This window comes from Haliaeetus leucocephalus, unplaced genomic scaffold (assembly GCF_000737465.1).
Source record: "Haliaeetus leucocephalus isolate CR32 unplaced genomic scaffold, Haliaeetus_leucocephalus-4.0 Scaffold306, whole genome shotgun sequence".
Lineage (NCBI taxonomy): Eukaryota > Metazoa > Chordata > Aves > Accipitriformes > Accipitridae > Haliaeetus > Haliaeetus leucocephalus.
In genome coordinates, this window is record NW_010972742.1 from 4,271,213 (window position 1) to 4,289,779 (window position 18,567).

Genomic DNA, 18,567 nt, shown 5'->3' on the forward strand with positions numbered 1-18,567 from the left:
GCAGGAGCGTTAACCCACTCTGGGAAGCGTAGCAGGGAGGGCATTCGCTCCTTGGCGTGGTGGTGGTAGTGGATGGGCCTGAGGAATGCTGTGCCATGCTGCTGGGGGTATGTAGTGAAAACATCAGCCTCTCTTCCCAGTCCCTTGTTTATATTCACACTTGAAGAGCTGGTAGTACAGGTGGGGCAATGAGTTTTTACGGAACTGTCTCCTAGATAAGCTGAGTGCCATAACTAGTTGGCAACTGGGTCTAATGGATGGAGGCACGGGAGCTGGGAGACTGAGCGGTGCAAGGTGTGCATAGAATGGAAGTAGCCCCCACGCCTGCTATACTGATGTTAGGGAAGCACTGAGCAGCGCGTACTTCCAGAGCAAGAAAGAACTTGTAGCGACCAAACGTACTGATTGAGGGTAAACAACATTCCCAGTCCCAGGTGACATCTGAAAAATAACATGGAACCCCAGTAATTTCAGAGTTGACGCTTTTTTTTTTTTTTGCAGTTACTGAAACGTGGTGAGGTGCTGGGGTTTACTTTTGCGCGTAGAAGGGAGAGACTGGAGTAGCTAACCAGTGACTGTAGCAATACCAAGGATAAGCAGAACCACAGTCCTAAAAATGCAAGACGTTCTCTCTAGTCTGCATGAATAAATGATGGATGAAATGACTGCTGTATTGTAAATGGAATTTATAATGTTAATGATATAATACAGTCTCTTGCCACAACAGGTTCATTCCCAAGTCGTATATAAGGTTTCCTTTCTTGTCTTTTTAAGGTGTTTGGAAAGGAGCCCAATGCCTTATTCTTTACTGCAAATAAATGTAAGTGAAGCAGCCTTATACATTGAGTATCGCTGACACATGAGACCTTCTAGCCATATGTACCTGTCTGCTAAGGCCTCAACTAATTTGCCACCAAATCCCAGGCAAATAGTGATAGAAATGAAAATGAAGGTGGTTTGAGTACACATTACATTTGGTATTGTGAAAACGTAGAAAACCTTGTTTTATAGCCTGACAGGCTACACTGGTGCGGCTGTCCAATTTTGTCACTGATTTCACTGTTGCATCAAGCAAGAACTCCCTTTGCTACAACGAAATCCCATCAATTTCCCCTCTCTTTGTTTCAATTGCTGAAATAGCATAGAACGGGGTCAGGATGGAGCTTTTGGAGCCCAGTGTTGTTGCTGGCCAGGAGAGAAGGTAGTTCTTTAGTAAAAATGGGTGGTTTTAGGCTTTCCTCACACGTTTCTTCCTGCAGTGAAACTTCTTATGACACCTAGAGAATCAAAATGACAAAGGAGCCTTTAGGATGCTCTGAAGCTCTTCTCTGCATCTCAAATCAGTGTGTGATTTTTAGCCAGTTTCTGTGTGATGGTGGTCAAACTCTCCAACTCCCTGCTGGAAGGGCTGAGAAGATGGTGATACAAAGCTCTTCAAAACCCAGCTCTGCTCTTATTTCTGAGCCAGAATGCTCAGCTCCTCCTTTATACTTTGTTTCATTTACATTTGGGACTTTTCATGAAAGCTAGTTACAGAACAGAATTGGTTGGTGAGACTGTTATTTTTATTACCACTGAAGTGTTGGTTCTTTCACTACTCCAGCCTCCGTAAGGCTCCTTACAAATCACTCTTGAGATGTCTGCTTCCTCATCTTTAAAAAAACAAATAACATACCTGGTAAGTGCCAACAGAATTCTCCCCGCCCCCCTTCTTCTGTCTCCAGCTCCCCGGGACTGCAGGCTTAACATTTTATCTGGCAAGTGAGCAAATATGTATAAAGCCAGACTGCTGTTGACCCCTCTGCAGCTGGGGCTGTGGACTCAGCCTGGCTGCAGTGGTCTGCCAGCTTAGGCAGATTTTTGTTGCTTTGGGGCTTTTGGTTATTTAGATTTGTCAGTACTCTAAATGGTTAAAATCAGAGTAGAATTTGAGGTAAATAAGAAAAATCAAAAGTTCTACTTGTACTGTTTGAAGAGGTCACTTTTTTGCAGACAGAAGTGTAATTTAAAAACTTTTTCAAATGAATCAAATGCTGGCGACAGGATACCCATGAAAACCTCTTGAAAGAGCGCAAGTGGCTTTTCTCGGAAAGAGAAGTACCTTTTGGTTAACCTTTCCACAAGTAAAGCATCGAGCTCATTGGACAAATTCTCCCATTTGGAAGCGTTAGCTGATGTACAAATATTTCTATTTTAAAGAAGATGAACTTTTGGATCTGCGGGTACTTGCTGTGATGGTTTCTCTCTGTATTAATTCAATAATGCTCTATTCTCTTTGTGTAGAAACCTATGTGCTAACAGACATGTCTGCAGTTAATGGATCTTCAGTGCCAAATCTTTCAGAAGTTTTAAATTATTTTCTTAAATACCAAGTTTAAGTTTTGTGTGAGAGGTTTTTTTTCTGTCTTGCAGTGGTTTGTGTTACGTGATGGCAGGTTCTCCAGCACTGTTGGACAGGTAAAATGGCATCCTGATCTCCAATACGCAGGGCTAGCTTTGTGTCTGAGCCTGAAGATGAGCCGTACTGCCCTGTCTGCAGGCAGAGCCCCAGGAGGGAAGTCTGCAACTCCCTCTTTTGGGAATTCCCTGCTCTTGCTCACAGCCTAAAGGCCGTTTGCCTTTCTTCTGCGAGATGAAGGATGTCACGTTTGGCCTTTGCAGTTACTATTTCACAGAGGGCTTTGCTTCTTACAACTAGGAAGAGCCTAAGAATGGTCTATGTAGCGTGGAGGGCTTGTGTTTTGTTCCCCTACGTTTTTTAGGTGTCCTTTGGCATAGCTGCAGGAGGATTGGCACCACAATTTTCCACTTCTGGTTGAAGTTACAGAACTATTCATTGGGCTTTGGTTAAAGAAGGTCCAGGACTGAACATTACTGGTATTCTGGGTTCACAGGGAGCTGGTACCATCTCTGGAGCTGAGTTAGGAAGCCAGTGATGTTTTAGCTTAAAAACAGACAAACAAAACCCTAAATCCAACCAACCAACACCCAATCAACCAAGAGAAAATCCCCCAAATCTAAAAAGGTCTAGTGCAATGGTCTACCACCTTCAGCACTCTTCATTCCTGGGCTGTTCTGAGTTTGTTGTGCTCTTCTGAGATCATTTTCTATGGGAATTTGGCGCTGCTGCTTGGCACGTTCCCGCTTGCATCGCAATAGCAGCGTGTGTTTACAGGGAATCTGCTGGGTGCAGAGTTTGCCTGGGATACGGCTTTATGAAGTAGTAAATTTTCTGTTGCTTAATCTAATATTCTAGAGAAAAACACTAGCGGAGGGAAAGGAGAATGTTGCTTCACCTTCCAGAAGTGCCATTAGAGATCTTGATCTTGTTACAGTCTTTTCTATGCTATTACTTATAAGAACAGTAACGTATGAGGATTTTAAATCTATTGCAGTTGGAAAGTACAAAGAAAGAGCAAGCATCAATACCAACAGACAGCAACTGGCTGCATTAAAGAAAGGGAGGCAATGCTTGTGCCAGCCCACTCCCTCAAAGATCAAATCTCAGCAGGGTGAGTTTAACCTTCACTTATTTTCTGGTGGATTAACTAAGCCCTGTGACCTGCCCCTGTGATGTTAAATGCTGCTCAAAACGTGCACCAGATTTGTGTTGCTCTTTGAAGCGACAATATCCATCCTGCACCTTCGCTGCTGTTTTCTTCTGCTTTTTCAACGTACAAGCTCACTGTCCCCCTCTCCGTGGGGGTAGCTGCATTTTGGGGGCACTGGCTGCGTACGCTATATCTGCAATGTTAGGCTGGAGGACGCAGGCTCTTGCACTTTTGAAATGTGGGCTGCTCTCAGCAGAGGCCCCCCTGAGCAGGATGGGGTGTAGGGACAGGACCATGGAGACACAGTGCTGAAACAGAACAGATGTTGGTAGAGAAGCTCTTGGGGTAGAACTCTGGCAAGGACACCAGACCTGGAAATGCCAGTGGAGGCTCAAGCCTGGATTGCGTGGGGCTCCTGGGCTGGCTCAGGGAGCTGTGTAGAGCTGGGCTGGTGACCAAGGGCTGCTCACCTTCTCAAGAAAACAAGCCCAGAACTGAACGAGGTGGAGGTGGGGGGTGTCTCCCGTCTTCGAATCCTCCACTCGATCAGCTCCTGGCTCGGTAAATCTTTGGACATGACGAAATTAAAGCTCTTGTGTTCATGACATTCCTGTCATTCTCTTGTGTCTGGTTTTGCCTGCCTTCGTTTGTGTGCTTGACTGCAAATGCTTCCTCAGATAGGGGCATGCTTATGAGCCTTAAATGAATTGGTCTAGTCCCTATGAGCTCTATACTGAAGTTGCAGGCTGTGGCTGCTGAAAAATACTCAAAATAAACAGCTTTTTTCTGCAAAGGTGCATCATAGCACCAGCTCGGGGGGGGGGGGCTGCAATGTGGCTGGACAGCTGAGGTGCCCCTGGAGCAGCATCCTTGGACTACCCAGCCTTCTGCTGCTGCAGACTCGTTTGGAAATGGCCTTTCCACATGAGACCAGAGCTTAATATATCACTCAGGCTTTGTTCATTGTCTACAGTTAGTAGTCTAACCTAGGTTCAGCAGAGTAATTAGGAGAAATAATTAACAGCTCTCAGCGATGAGGCAACCTCTCTCTCCCGCCCCTCTCCCTCACCATGTGGTGCAGCTTGGTAGTGACTCAGAAAACACAAGAGGACATTATGAATCAAAAAATAAGTCTTTACCTGTAATTAACTGTGCACACAAAAAGGAAAACGTGGTGATCAAGCAGCCATTAATAGTTGCTTTACTGGAGGAGGATACACCAGAATAAAATGCTCATGGCAAAATGTCCCTTTAAGTTGTGGTTCTTTGATAACATTTAATCCAAACAAAAATAAGTCTCTACCAAAAAAAGTATTTGAACCGTACACTATACGGACATGTGTGGATAAGACACTGCACTCCTCACATACCATATGCCTAATGGCCCTTGCGTCCTCCGTAAGTGCAAGAAAACAAAACCCAGCAATGAAAATACAAAAATCAATGCAGCAACTAGAGTTGTAGGCAACAGTATGTGTGTGGCCAGGCCAGGCCGATGGTGGGACGTGGGACTATGCAGCAAGGATGGACCAGAGTCCCCCCTTCCCTCCCTCCCCTTCCCCTGCCTGTTGTGTTATGGGGCTCTGGAGTTGTCATGACAGTCTCTTTCGAAACAGGACACTAAGAAGAGGAAAAAATAAAAAGAACACCCCAGCCTATACCAAAGTAAATAAAGTAATAATAAAAAAAACCTCCCTTGGATCGCGGCACTGTTTCACCAGGGCCCCGGTGGCCCCGGCCCCAGGTTGCCCTGTGCGGAGCAGGGAAGGAGAGTCGCTGCGTGGAGGGAAGGATGGGCCCCGTGTCCCCGCTGGGCTGCGGGACCACGGCCCCGGCACAGGCTGGTGCAGTCCCTGCGCCGCTGCTCGGCAGCCGGCTCTGCGCTGTGGCCACCCCGGCTACTGCCGGGATGGATTCGTGACCAGGAGTGAGCCCCTGATTTTCTGCGTACCTCTCTGCTTGGAAAGTGGACCGAAAGACGTTGTGCAAGTCCTAGCGTGAAGGAAGGCGGAGGAGACGGTGGGGAGAGCCACCCGTTACCTTAGTCTCCCCAGATCCCTCGGGTGACGTGCCTGGGCTGGGCTCCCTCCTCTGCGGCTTCAGAGGTCCACCCAGCCGCGCAGCTGGAGGGCAAGCGCCCCGAGGAGGACGGCGCCGAGGCTGCCGTGCACGCTGGCGGCACCGTCGCAGTCCTTTTTGTCGGCTTCGCACCTGGATTGCTGGCACAGGACCCCCTTGAAGCCCACGGGGCAGACGCAGCGCTGGTTCTGGTAGCAGGTGCCGCCGTTCTGGCAGAGCAGGAGCTCATCGTCGCAGACGTTGGCTACGAGGTGGGGAGGAAGGACGGACGTGGGTGTTAATACGGGGTATGTTACACCCCTTGACTGCAGCAGAAGTGAGAAGCTTTTGGCTTTCTTCTCTAGCTCCTCGGGGTTAAATTCTCCAACCCTCGTAGTGCTCGAGCAGTCCCAAGGCCAGAGGAACATAGTGGGGGCTGCAGACTCCAGGGGCAAAGCTATCAAGTCATTCTGGATTCGGGAGGAATGGCTGGAGTCTGCTCCCCCTACACCCTGAGCATCACGGGGCACCCGAGCAAGCAGTGCTGAAGATCCCCCTCTTCTTTGGACCCATCTCACGCCTCCCTCTGCCACCCTGGCTCAGGTACTTACGGAAGCAGCCCTGTCTCCAGTAGTAGTTGGGCAGGCAGTCGTCACACTTGGGCCCCGTGGCTCCCTCTTTGCATTCACAGTAGCCGGTCTCATTGCAGCGGTCGTGCATGGAGCCGATCTGGTTGCAGTTACATTCTGGCCAAAGACAGGGCTGTTAGTGCCTGTCCTGCCTGGGGGCTTTGTGCCTGCTAATGCCTCCAGGGAGGTGTTGGGGACTTCGGAAAAGCCTGGCTGTATGCTATGGGAGGGACCTTAGAGACCAAGGGGCTGGGAGGGCATGGTTGCATGAGAGGCCCCAACAGTACAAAGAGCCGTGGATGCAAAAATCATCCCCTCTTTGGAGCTGAGCACCTCCTGGTAAAGCAATGCATCTGAACCAGGTTGGAAAGCTATTATTTGGGTTTTGTTTTCAGGGAAGAGATGCCTTGGCAGGCTGCAGAGACCGTAACGGCTGCTGTCCTTGGGGAGCACGCAGGTGGACACACCACCCTCCAGAGCGGGGCTGAACTGAAGCCCACCCCATAGATCGAGGTCCCGCACGAGCCGTCCCACATCCCGGTGCCGCTGCCCATGGCCATCGGAGCGCTCACCTATGCATACATTCTCGTCATCCAGCTCCGCCGAGCTGTTGCGGTAGAAGCCCAGGCGGCAGTGCTGGCAGTGCTGGCCCCTCGTGTTGTGCTTGCAGCTTACGCAGGTCACGACGTTTAGGAAGTCGATGTAGCTGCAGCGGTTGGAGTGGCCGTAGCACTCGCAGTCTGCGGAGAAGAAGAGAGAGCTGAGGAGCTGGGCCAGGAGCATCCACCCTCGTGCCGGGCAAAGGCGAGGAGCCACGAGGCTTTGGAGGAGGCTCCTGCTCCAGTGAAATGCAACGGCCGCTGCTGACGCAGGGCTGGGCAGGATGAGTGCGCACGGTGGTGGCTGTTCTTCACTGCCGTGGGGGGATCGGGCTGGAAGCCATTGCTCAGAGAGCAGAGCGGGGTCAGGGGGGTCTGTCCCCTTGGGGCGAGGACAGGCAGGAGCCAGTCCCCAGCTGTCCCAGGACACGATCTCTTTAAGGAAACGCATAATTATGGGAGCAGGCAGTGGAGAGGAGTCAGGTGTTAATTAAAGAGCTGCCTTGTTAATGAGCAGAGCCCAGCTTGGTGCCTGGGTTTGGCGCTGGTGGGGCTGCAGGACCTGCAAGGGATGAGCTGTGCTGGGGCGCAGAGCCCCAGCAAAGGCTCTGATGAAGGCTGCGCTCTGCCTCGCTGCGGCAAGGAGGGGACTGGCCCAGCACTCGCTGCCTCCAGCGATGGGAAAGCCCTGGACAAGGCTGAAGTGGAGCTGAAGCTGCTGCATGTCCAGCTAAAACCTCGCTGCCTCTGGCTTTTTCCTCTCTGTGTCCCTTCTCAGCGTGCCCCTTGCTGTTGTACCTCCTAAATCAACGCTGGTTGTGAAGTATGGTGACTCTCAGGTTAAATGGTTAAAATTAGTCTATGCAAGGAAGTGTGGCTTGCGTGGGGTCCTTCAAAAGATGGTGGAAAAGCGTGTGAGGGTTTGAACCAGGGCTGCCTGGCACAGCACTGGGATGCCCACAGAGGCTGCTGCTGGGGTGGGAGATGCCACCACCACTTGGCCGAGCACTGGTCCTGTCCCCAGGGCTGACCTCTCTCAGCTGTGGGCACGTGTTAGAAAACAACCAGCTAGGTTTAATCTGTGGCCAGAGGAATTTGATTACTTGCTTTCTTGTGTTTGCTTTTTATTACCATGATGGGATGGTGACTGCCTTGCAATGTTAGATTCAGGATGCTGGATCTTTCTGGAAGTTTAGAAGTATAATTCAGGGTGAGAGGAGGTACCCTAGTTGCTTTGTGGCCCAGCTGTCCTGGTCAGGAGGTGTCCCAGCCAGCACGGGCAGCGGATAACGTGAGCAGAAACAGCGTCAGCCAGGTCTGAGCTTTCCCAGCCTTCAGAGAGGAGAAGAGAGGCTTGGAGCTGGGGTTTTGTTCCAAGCTCTAGCATGAAACATTCAAGGATGGCAGAGAGATGGGAGGGAAGGGTGTGGGTAGGCATGCACATGTGACTGGAGGACGAGACTTGTCTCAATGGAATGATGACCAGGGAAGATGGAGCTGGGCAGAGGTTTCCCCGTGGTTCACAGCTGCCTGAGGAGGAGCTGAGAGTCCGTTGTAATCTTGACCCTCTGTGAAAAAACTTCTACCTGTTTGACAAAGACCCGAAGAATTTCAGCTCAAATACTTCTGGCTGCTGCAATTCCCAAGCATTGTTTTACCCTAGGGATGCACTCCTACACACAGCTAACCACGACTCGGATAGGCAAACCCTCCTAACCACGACTCGGATAGGCAAACCCTCCCCATCTTCTCCATGTTGGAGGCTGCTGGACCGTATCACCTGGGCAAAGGCTAGGAGCCCTGGAGCACCACGCTCCCTCCTCTTACCTTTATATGTTTCAATAGGAGCCACTGGGCCAGAGTCTGGTTTGAGCCGGATGAGTTTTGAGCTCTTTGAGGATGCTTAAGAAAAATCAGAGACATGCTTTTTCTTGCCGCTTAGCACCACTCCGCGTCCTACCCTGCCGCGAGCAGCTCTGCTACGAGAACAATGCCGAGCCGAGCCAAGAACACTGCTCTGGCAGTGCCCGCATCTATTTCTGCACCAGACAGCTGGTAGCTGCTAAATTTCTCCTCTTCTCCCCTCCTCAAGTTTTGATACATGAAAAACTCAATGCACTGTGCTATTGCAATGCACAGAGCCGGGGGCCGAGGCAGAGGAGCTACTCGCACATCTCCCCGTTACGCACGTTCGGTGGCACGAACTGGGTTATTCGGGATAAGGCTCTACAAGTCTAAACGGCTTAAAATAAAAAATAATCTACTGGCCATGGCCTCAGTTTGATGGAGGTCACGCCAACTGGCACCCAAAAAGCTACTAGGAGTATAGCTAGGAGGACAAACGCTACGGAGGTGGTATCTAGCAGGGCTTGCTATGGGGTCCAGCAGAGCATGTGCTGCTCCAGCCTGGCTCATCGCCCCCCCCCCAGCACATACCTGGCTTCTTCCCATGCCTCTTGCCTGCAGAGTGTGCTGTGCGCCCTGCTTTGCTCTTCGGAGCCGCTATGCAAGATGATAAAACATATCTGAGGGCTGTGGTGGGGAGAGGGCTTCCAGGGCCAGCCCAGCCCAGTTGGGCTGGGGTAATTCCTCAGGGTAAGGGGCTGTTCCGGCCGGGATGGTGCTTCCCCAGGGCTGTGCTGTCAGCCAGACCGCCGTCCCACACAGAATGACCCGGGGTACTGGGGGTAAAGGCTGTCACTTCCAAATCAAGATGATGGGGTTTGGTGCTTGAGGGACTTTGTGCTTTGGTAAGGGGCAAGGTTGAGCAGCGCTGAGATCCTACAGGGTGTTTAGGAACGGGTCCCACCGGTGTTTGTGGCATGCCAGCCCTTGCACAGCGCTGTGGTGCTGGGTGGGCATTGCTGGCTACATCCACCAGTGTTGGTGACATCCCCACAGTGACAACTGTGGCAGGGGGTGGCCGTGCTCTCCACCCCCAGGGCTCAGCCATGGTCAGAGCGGGCCCGCTCCTGCCTCTGACACCATCTGTGAGTCTGCTGTGGTGTTGGGGTCTCCTCAGGTCTCCATGGGTTCCCCTGGTCCCATGGTGGGCTGGTATGGTGTCCAGACCCTCCTCCACCAACACGGCATCTCCAGCCTCCACGGCTGTGACAGGCCACCATGATGCCCAAGCCGTGCTCTGCCACCACGGCCTCCTCCATCTCCTGGCGTGATGGCTGAGCAGAAAACATGGTGGCCTCTCCTCATGGGTGCTCAGCAGCAGCCTGGCACACTCTGGGGGGACTGGGGTCTGTTGTCCCCGCCATGAAGGAAGCGGGGCAGCCCAGAGCAGCTCAGTGGTCCCCAGGGTGCTCCAAAGCCCCACATCTCTGCACTGGGTGCTGCAGGTGGCCCTGGGGGCCATGTCCCTGCGTAGAAGCCCCAACGGTTGTGCCTATCCCTCATGAGGAGGGGGCCATGGATGTGAGGAGACTCCAAGGGGTGTTGGGAGCAGGGTGATCTGCTAACGAGGCTTGGCCCTGTTGGCCCAGCACAGCTGATCAGCCCAATTAATCTTGACCAATTAATGTTGCCCTGTGGCAAGAAACCCCTTCCCAAAGCAGCTGAGGTGCCCATGGGCTCTCCTGCAGCCATCCCAGCCCCAAACATGTCTCCAAAAAGCTCTCCATGGGGCTGGGTGAAGCAGAACTGATGGTGGGTCATGCCGAGGACAGATAGGTTGTCCTGGTTTACGGGTACTGGGGGAGAAACCTGTCCTGCCCCATCCTTGGGGACAGGCATGGCCTTACCTCGAATGTTCTCAGGAGGGTCTGGTGGCTTCGCCTTGGGTTCAACTGCTGCTGTGTTTGGTGAGCGCTGAACAGCTTACAGTGGCATCAGTTAGAGAGAACATCAGATTTAATACAGATCCCCCTCCTTTTTGCTTAAAAAGGTGGCAAAGGGACACTGGAAGCTCTAGGCAGGTATCTAGGGTGGGGTGATGGAGCCGTATCTGGCTGAGGATATGTTGAACCAGGAATGAGAGACAAAGTCTCCTAGAAATTAGAGACTTTAAAAGTGAAGAGAGACAGAAAAAATACTCCTAAGGGGAGGGTGTGGGAGCTGCTGGATGGGGGAGTGTTGGCATGTGGTCATTACATTGCCCAAGCATGGAGACAACCTGAAACTGCAGACCACTGTCAAGACTCAGAAGCCCCCCTTGTTTGGCACAGAGTGTCGGCATCACCTGGCATTGACGCCCATGGTGTAGGACTATCTCTTGTTACTGTATTGAACACAATTCTGCCTCTCTGTGAGGCCAGAGACAGGCCCAAGAGCACAATTCCAGAAAGCCTCAATTCCAGCACTTTCTGTCCCCCAGTTAAATATTTCCAAGCACTGGGTTGTGTCCTGGGGCCAGCTTCAGCAGTCGTTACGTTCTGCACTGGAAGGGATGCTGTTGTCTACGGCTGGAGCAAGCTAGAGGCATCTCAGCTGGGAAACAGGACTTAAGCACTGATGGGCGACTGCCGAAGCGTGCGTGCTGGTGGGAACCCTGAGGAGGAGAAACTTCAGCCTCAGCAGCCAGTGTGAAGCCTCCCAAGGTTCCCACCAGGAGCAGCTCACCCTAGGCAGTCAAGCAGGAGACCTGAAGCAAGGAAATACGGAGGAAGGCATCTATGCTACAAACGACACAGGCCTATCTGTTTACAAAGTTATTCTGCTCTACAAACAGACTCCGGTCTCGGGAGATGACAGGATTTCCATGATCCTCTCTGTTCACCCCAGCAGCAAGCTGTGAACAATCTCTTCTACCACTTACCATCCTCATCTTTCATGTATATGACTAAACCCCGAGGCTCAATCCAGCCTCACCAGATTCCCAGCTGCGTGCAGGGCACAGACAAACCCTGAGCTTTTTCCCAGGCGGGAGGAGGAGAGAGATGCATGGAAAACGGAGATGCAGAACTAGAAACTAAAGCGTTTGCTGAGTTTCGGGAGCCGGTGCTCGCTGGCAGGACCCAGCTCAGCCACGCGTCTCCTACCTTCTGCTCCTGGGCCAGCCTTGGCCAGGGGAGAGCCCACTTGCAGCGGGGCAGCCGCTGACAAACCGGTGTAGTCTTGTGGCGATCAAAAGGGAAAATTGTGTTACTGGGTGTGCTGGTGCAAGGGGGGAGCTGGCATCCAGCAAGGAGTTCTGCAGCGCTCTGATGGAGGGCCAAGAGCTTTGGAGGACAAAACGGACCCAACCCTGTTCTGGGCAAGGTTTTCACGCCTGCTCGATGCAAGCGCCGCTGCTGGCGTTGGGCAGCTGGCGCGTCCTCGGGCGCTGGAGGGACTGGGCAGCCTTTGCAATGCAAAGGGTGGGATGGCAGCGGTGTGCTGAGCTGCCCGTTCTCAGCCCAGCTGCACGCATGGTGTTTTGCTCGTGTGTTTGCATAAGGACCTCGGTGACTGATCTGCACCCCTCCCTGCTTGGAAATAATGGAACTGAGAATTAGCACAGGTGTCTTAGGATGGAGGCATGAAGTCCTGATTTCTAATCCAAACTTCTAGGTCCTCCTTCAGGCTCTGCTCATCCCTCAGAAATACCAATTAAAGAATTTGCAAGCCACTGCAGACAAATTAAGGTAGCAAGAAATTTATAGATCAATGGTTTGGTTTCCCTCCAAACCCTCACCCGCACTGACTCCATACCCCTCCCCGTCTCCTCAATATTGGTAACAATCTTCAAGTTTGCTAGAAAACAAACCAAGGAATAAAATTTTAAAAGCTATATTATTAATTTCAAGCTCCAGTTGGGTAACATAAGGAGGAGGAGGAAAAAAAAAAATCTCTTGATCCTTGCCAAGTTTCAAAGGACAAACCCGAGTAGGAGAGAGATGTGATTTCCCAGCCTCGTCAAGGGGATGATAAACAATGCAGAATAAAAAAGAAAAAAAAAAAAAGATTCTTTCTTTTTAATGACAAGCTCTAAGAGAAGGTGATAGACATTGTCCTTTTCAGCCAGAAAGTGGAAACCAATTGGTATTAATATGGTGTTAAAGAGAATATGAAAAAAGCAGTGTGCAAATTGGCAAGGGTTTAATTAGAGTCACAATAAAAAAAAGCCCTGGAGGCATTTTGCGTTTTAGTCATTCACATACACCTCCACTCAATCGCATTTACAGAGTCAGGAAAATTATTAATGCTCATTATCCTGAGAATGTTTCCCTTGTAGCTCTGGGACATTAATGGACAGTTTTACATATCAGGAGGGGGAGAGACACGTTTCACCCCCAGACCCAGTTCATACAAATGGGAAACACTGGGCAGCTCTTATCTCAGGGGCTTGTATCAGCCCTGATGAAAATTGCTGGTCTTGGTGGATTTCTGGGGAAGTAGAATAAATTGAACCAAGAAGTCATGCTTCACAGCAAAAACCATTGGGTCAAGTGGTGCTGGAGTAGTGGGGAAGGACCCTGAAATAGTCCGTCTCAAAACATAAACACGGGCTCCCTTTCTGCAGGACCTACACAAAGCCAGGCTTTTGGTGCTCTCTTTCTGTTGGAGCTCTTAACCATCAAGCAGGCTGGTTTTGTTTTTCCCAGAGGTGACCTGGCACTGCTGAAACTGCTACAAACCAGAGGGGAAAAATGGAAGCAGAAGAAAAAAAAAAAAAAGCTTTTTTTGCTTATTTTGATCGTGGGAAAAATGTAACAAATGGCAAGGAAGAATTTGACAGGCTTCAAGGAAGGTTTTGAAATAACAGAACTGCAGAAGGCAAATGAGAATAGCACTTAATTCATCCTCCTTAGGGTAACTCTGTGATTTCCCTCCCTTCTACCCATTTTGGCAGCCTCGACTGCCTTCAGACCACAGACCGTGCCCATAAACTCATTCTTCTCCCCCCTCTCACCGCACGACAGGCGACCGGGCACAAAAGCATCCTACGAACATGACCACAGCTCCACCTTGACCATGGAAAACACCACAAGCAGCCAAAGGAAGCAGATGTCTAGCAGATCCATGTAACCCAGAGACAACCCAAATCTAATCTATTCCTCTAGCCTACGTGCTACATTGCTTTCTGCTACCCACTAGTGCGCGGAGGCATGAAGGAGAAGGGAAAAACATATCGGTTTGGCTTTAAATACCTGTTTCTTTCTGCGTTTCTCTCACAGGCACAGAGGCAGTGAACTCAGAGGCTGGTCTGATGATGCTTGCTTATGGTGGGAAGCAGAAATTCAGAGGGCAGAAGACAGTGTGTAAATTAGAGGGTGAAAGAGCACAGGGATGGGGCAGGGCTCTTACAGGACTTTTTGTTTTTTTAAATGTCTGTCTGTCTGAGCTGGCTTTAAAGCAACGAGGGATTTATTTAATGCTTCTAAAATTCAGAAGGGAGGTAACTGCAGAGTATCTCGCCTTGGGACTCTGACCCAGCTTGGGGTTATTGCGTCTCCTGCAAATGGGCATCTTACCAGGAGCTCCAAGGGTCATCTCTTTAACAAGGAGTTTCCCTTGAGGCCCAGGTAAGTTAGATTCACAGCCCCTTGGGGATGTCATGGTATTTAAAGAAGTACTTTACATTTTGCCGGACTGGAGTGGGGGGAATGTCTCTGGTCAAAAGCAGATCAGAATTAGGCTGTGCCTTGATTCCCTATTGCTGGTCAAAGGCACACAATGGACCTTTGGTATCAAACACAGCATGCTGCCCAGGTAAGAGAGCCCTCTTCTTATTTGGAAGAGCCCCTCCAGGGACTGTCTCCATCCCCTGGCACACCATTCTGGGGTGGGCAGAAACATGGATGGGGGTCTGCATGGGGGTGATGAGCTCTGAGCTGAGGCCTGACCCTATCAAGCCAGAGATGTGGTGGCTGGACTGCAATTTTTTTTTTTTTTTTTTTGTCCCTTGCCATCAGTTTTGGTTTGGAGAAGGAATAAACCCTGAGGTGTGTGACATCTCCCAGGTCCTTCAGAGCAGTTTGACAGGAGAGACTACCCCCCCACCGCCCCAACCCCACAGAGATGCCGTCCTGCCTGCTCCCGATGTACAACACAAGCGAGGCAGAGCACTGCAAATCACACACGAGCTAGACACTAAACACACCACCTACACGTGCACAGCACTTGCAAAAAAAATAGACCTAAAACATTGCTATGGGTGAGCATGGATAAAAATCAAATGACCCCAAGAGTGTGGTGCAGATGTAGACGTGATCCCCTGTCGCTGCTGGGACCATGGTGATGGTGTGAGCTCTGGGCAGGGGTGGTGGATGAATGTCCTCCTGCACGTGTACAACACGGACCTGGGTGAGGAGCACTTCTTAACAGAGAAGAGTCTTGTACTTTTTTGCCCAGGGTCACTCCAGCTCCAGGGAAGTTGGAGCTAAACCCTCGGCTTCCTGATTAACTACTCAAGCAGGGTACTTCCATGAATATATCTATATTTGCATAAACATGCAATCAAGTTTCCTCATCCCTTTGACTGGCTTCTGGCAGCTCCCCCAGACAGACTGTTACTAACATACTGTGGGTGTAAATCGTCCTCCTGGGAAATATCAGGCCCAGAAAGCATTGCAAGGGGAGGAATGCGTGTCTAATTCCCCCATAAGAAGCTTAAAAAAAATGTCCTGCTGTTAAGTTTTATCTGCTCATTTCCAACAGAATAGTGAAAATGCTGTCTCCTTGTTCGCGGTGGGAGGGAAGGAGGAACCCCCAGGAAAAAGGACAAAAGTTTTCCTCCACGGGGTGATTTTAGAAATTAGGAAAGAGTGTTTCTGGCACGTGTGTGAGCTCCAGCCCTGCACACTCCCTCACTGCTTGTACGGCGGCCGCCTGGGCAATGTTAGAGTGTGGCTCTGCCCTAGGAAAACTGCCCTTGAAGATGCAGCCAGCCTGCATTACCTCCTTGAGTCTGGCCACAGGGACTCGATGCAGGATCGGAAAAGCCAGCAAGAACAGAGCCAGCTTCTCCTTTGACGCGACATCCCATCCCTGGCATGACTTAGCAAAGCCTGCGGGCTGTTCCGAGTCTGCTGGCGAGTGGCAGGAGGTGGCTGCTTGTGTGCCAAGGCAGCAGCCCTCCATGGGGACGGTTCCCCATCCGAGCGAGCGGCTGGGGGGGCAGAGAAGCACCCAGCCTTTCCTGTCACACTCTAGGATCAGCACCCTGCATGTACAGGCAGGGCAACTCTTCTGCCTGCTCTGGTATCGCATGTGGAGGTCGGGGATAGAGCAGGAGGGGGTACAATTCCCTTCTTCCAGCGAGGCAAGACTGGGTACGTGGTTTAATTTTATGGTGGGACAGTAAAGCTTTCATTGCTTTCCTGCCCTGCCTTGTGATGGAGCTGTAAGAGAGCATCTCTTGCAGCCCTGCCAGCCCTGTGCAGGACAATGTTGCCACGTGGCTCTAGGAAGGATGGATTTGAAAATGTTTTCTTTTAAAAAAAAGAAAAAAAATTGAGAGAAAAAAGGGAAAAACATTGTTTCCCCCGCATACAGTCCTGGCTTCACTTCTTGCTGCTCTGATCATAACAGAGTGACAGCAGAGTGAGATCAGCCGGTGAGGGGGGATGTCAACCCATGGCGTGGCTGTCTCGTGGCTTTGAGGTGGACCTGTTGTGCCTGGCTCCCTGCTTACAGGGACCATAACGCTTGCTCCTAGCCCGTGTTACACGTGTCAAAGTGCCCTTGGGCTGAATAGAGAGAACAGCAAACCAGGACTGCCCAGAGGCTGAGGGACATGAACCGAGTCAGGGTGATTTTTATCCATGTCCCTTTGTCATCCTACAGAGCAGATAACCAGGGCCACCAACGTGGCAGCCCCATGCGTTCCCCACTACTATTGGAGGAGCTGGGATGGGAAGCAGCCAAAAAGAGGAGCCCGGCGGCAGAGTCCTGGCCCTTTGAGCGAGGCAGGGACCATGGCACCCACCTGGCTGCGTCGTGGTGGCAGGTAGGGGGGTGGTGGTGGTGGTGGTGGTGGTGGTGGTGGTGGTGGTGGCGGCGGCTGTGGTGGTGGTGGTGGTGGTGGTTGAGGTGGTGGTGGTGGGCGTTGTTGTGGTGGTCGTTTTTGCGGTGGTGGTTTTTGCGGTGGTGGTTTTTGCGGTGGTAACCCGCTGCGGTCGCTCATATGCTAGCAAGCAAAGAGAAGAGGTGGGAGGCACTTACTGGGGGGGGGGGGAACAGGGGGGTTCCTTGCCAGCCTGTACATCTGTGAGGCTGCCGCTGCCGGGGCTGAACTGGTGACCGATTTCTCAGCGCGGTTACAACTGGGGCAGCGAGAGGATTAAGCCGATGGCAGCCTGATGACGCTGGATGCAGGGAGCGCGTGTGTGCGTGCAGGGGCCGGAGGCTGTGGCTGTATCAGCTTACTCTGTTGGTGCAGATATTGGCTTAAATACTTACAGCTCTATCATAAACTAATTGCCAATTAAGCCGAAAAGGGGAAAGGAAAGCACACCTGGGCAGAGATGGGGTGAAGAGCAGGCGGGAGGTGCGGAGGACCCCCCAGCCCGCCCTGATGGGAGGTGGGCTTCCACTGCCTGGCATCTACTTGCCAGCTGGCAGAGCCCTGCCTACCCCGGCTCCATAAACAGCACCAGTCCCTTTTGCCACCCCACAGGTGGCAAACTACTTGGCACCATCAAAACCAACCTCTACCATTTGGCATGTGTTAATTTCCGCCAGCACCCTTCGTTCGGCAGGGCAAATTAAGTGATGGCTTAACGTCAGCAAGCCCCCGCGGAGCTGCGCAGGAGCGATGCCGGGTGCGGTGCCCACCCCGCCGCGCTTGTCACAACAGCCCGAACTAAAATAACACTCGGAACACAAATTCCTACTTAACTTCCACCTGCTGCCCTCCTGTCCTTGTTTGTCCTACTGCTTCATGCAGATTATCATGCTTAATTTCATAATAGCCCTGAGCTAGTTTAAATACTTAATTTAGGTCACTTCTAGTCTCCTATGCAGGCTAAATAATCTCCCCTTAACTGGCCTTGGACACAAATCCCTCCTGTCCACCTCCTGCATATCGCTCCCAGCGTCCCCCCAGCTTCTCCCTAGCAGAAAATTTTGATGGAAAACATTTTCCAGTGAAACAAAGGTAGCACTGAGGATGCCAAGCTCTGTTAAGGGGGAAAAAAAGAGTTATCAAAATGGTTTTGACCAGAAAAGCAAAGAATATTTTAGACTGTTAAAGCATTTAATCTTTTAAAATCCTAAATTACTTAAGGGAGACTTTTAATTTTTGTTTGAAATTTTTAACCATTTAAACTTAACTGCTTGAAATCTAAATGTGGTTCATTTACCCAGAAAAACCATCCTCCACCCTTCAATTAGGTGCATTTTTCTTAATTGCATTTGCATTTCTCTGAAACTATTTCTCCTCCAATTCTTTCCACTTGCCTGCAAACCAAAGAATTCATTATTCATTCACCTCTCTGATTTGTTTCTTCTGGAGGGTAATTCTGAGCCATAAAATTCAAACCCAGGCTTCTGCTTACCCAAAACTCAAGGCTCTTTGATATCAAACTACCTCCAGGTTTGTTAAATGAGGAGTCCTATCATACCATCAGTCTTTCAATAGAAATCCCAGCTGAGCTCTACTGTCTTTGCTGCCGGTACTTCATAGACACGTGTTTATATACATACACATGTACATACAGATGTACACACACTCTCTACACGTTTTTTCATCAATAGCCCAAGGTGACCCAGATTGGATGCTATGTCAAATAATTCAAACCCAGCTCCTTCTCAGAGCAGAAGTCTGCAATACTTGGGGGGGGGGGGGGGGGGGGGGGG

The 18,567-nt window shown here is 50.9% G+C and overlaps 1 protein-coding gene across 1 annotated transcript in view; it reads right to left on the reverse strand.

The window, feature by feature from the left end:
* Window positions 1-5,461: 5,461 nt before the first annotated feature.
* The window catches only part of NTNG2 (netrin G2), a 47,778-nt gene continuing 34,672 nt past the window's right edge, over window positions 5,462-18,567 (reverse strand). The window contains exons 5-7 of the mRNA XM_010570879.1: window positions 6,811-6,978; window positions 6,221-6,355; window positions 5,462-5,874 (exon numbers count right to left, since the gene is read on the reverse strand). Coding sequence (XP_010569181.1) covers window positions 5,651-5,874; window positions 6,221-6,355; window positions 6,811-6,978 — 527 coding nt within the window. The 3' untranslated portion in view covers window positions 5,462-5,650. The remainder of the gene's footprint in view (window positions 5,875-6,220; window positions 6,356-6,810; window positions 6,979-18,567) is intronic.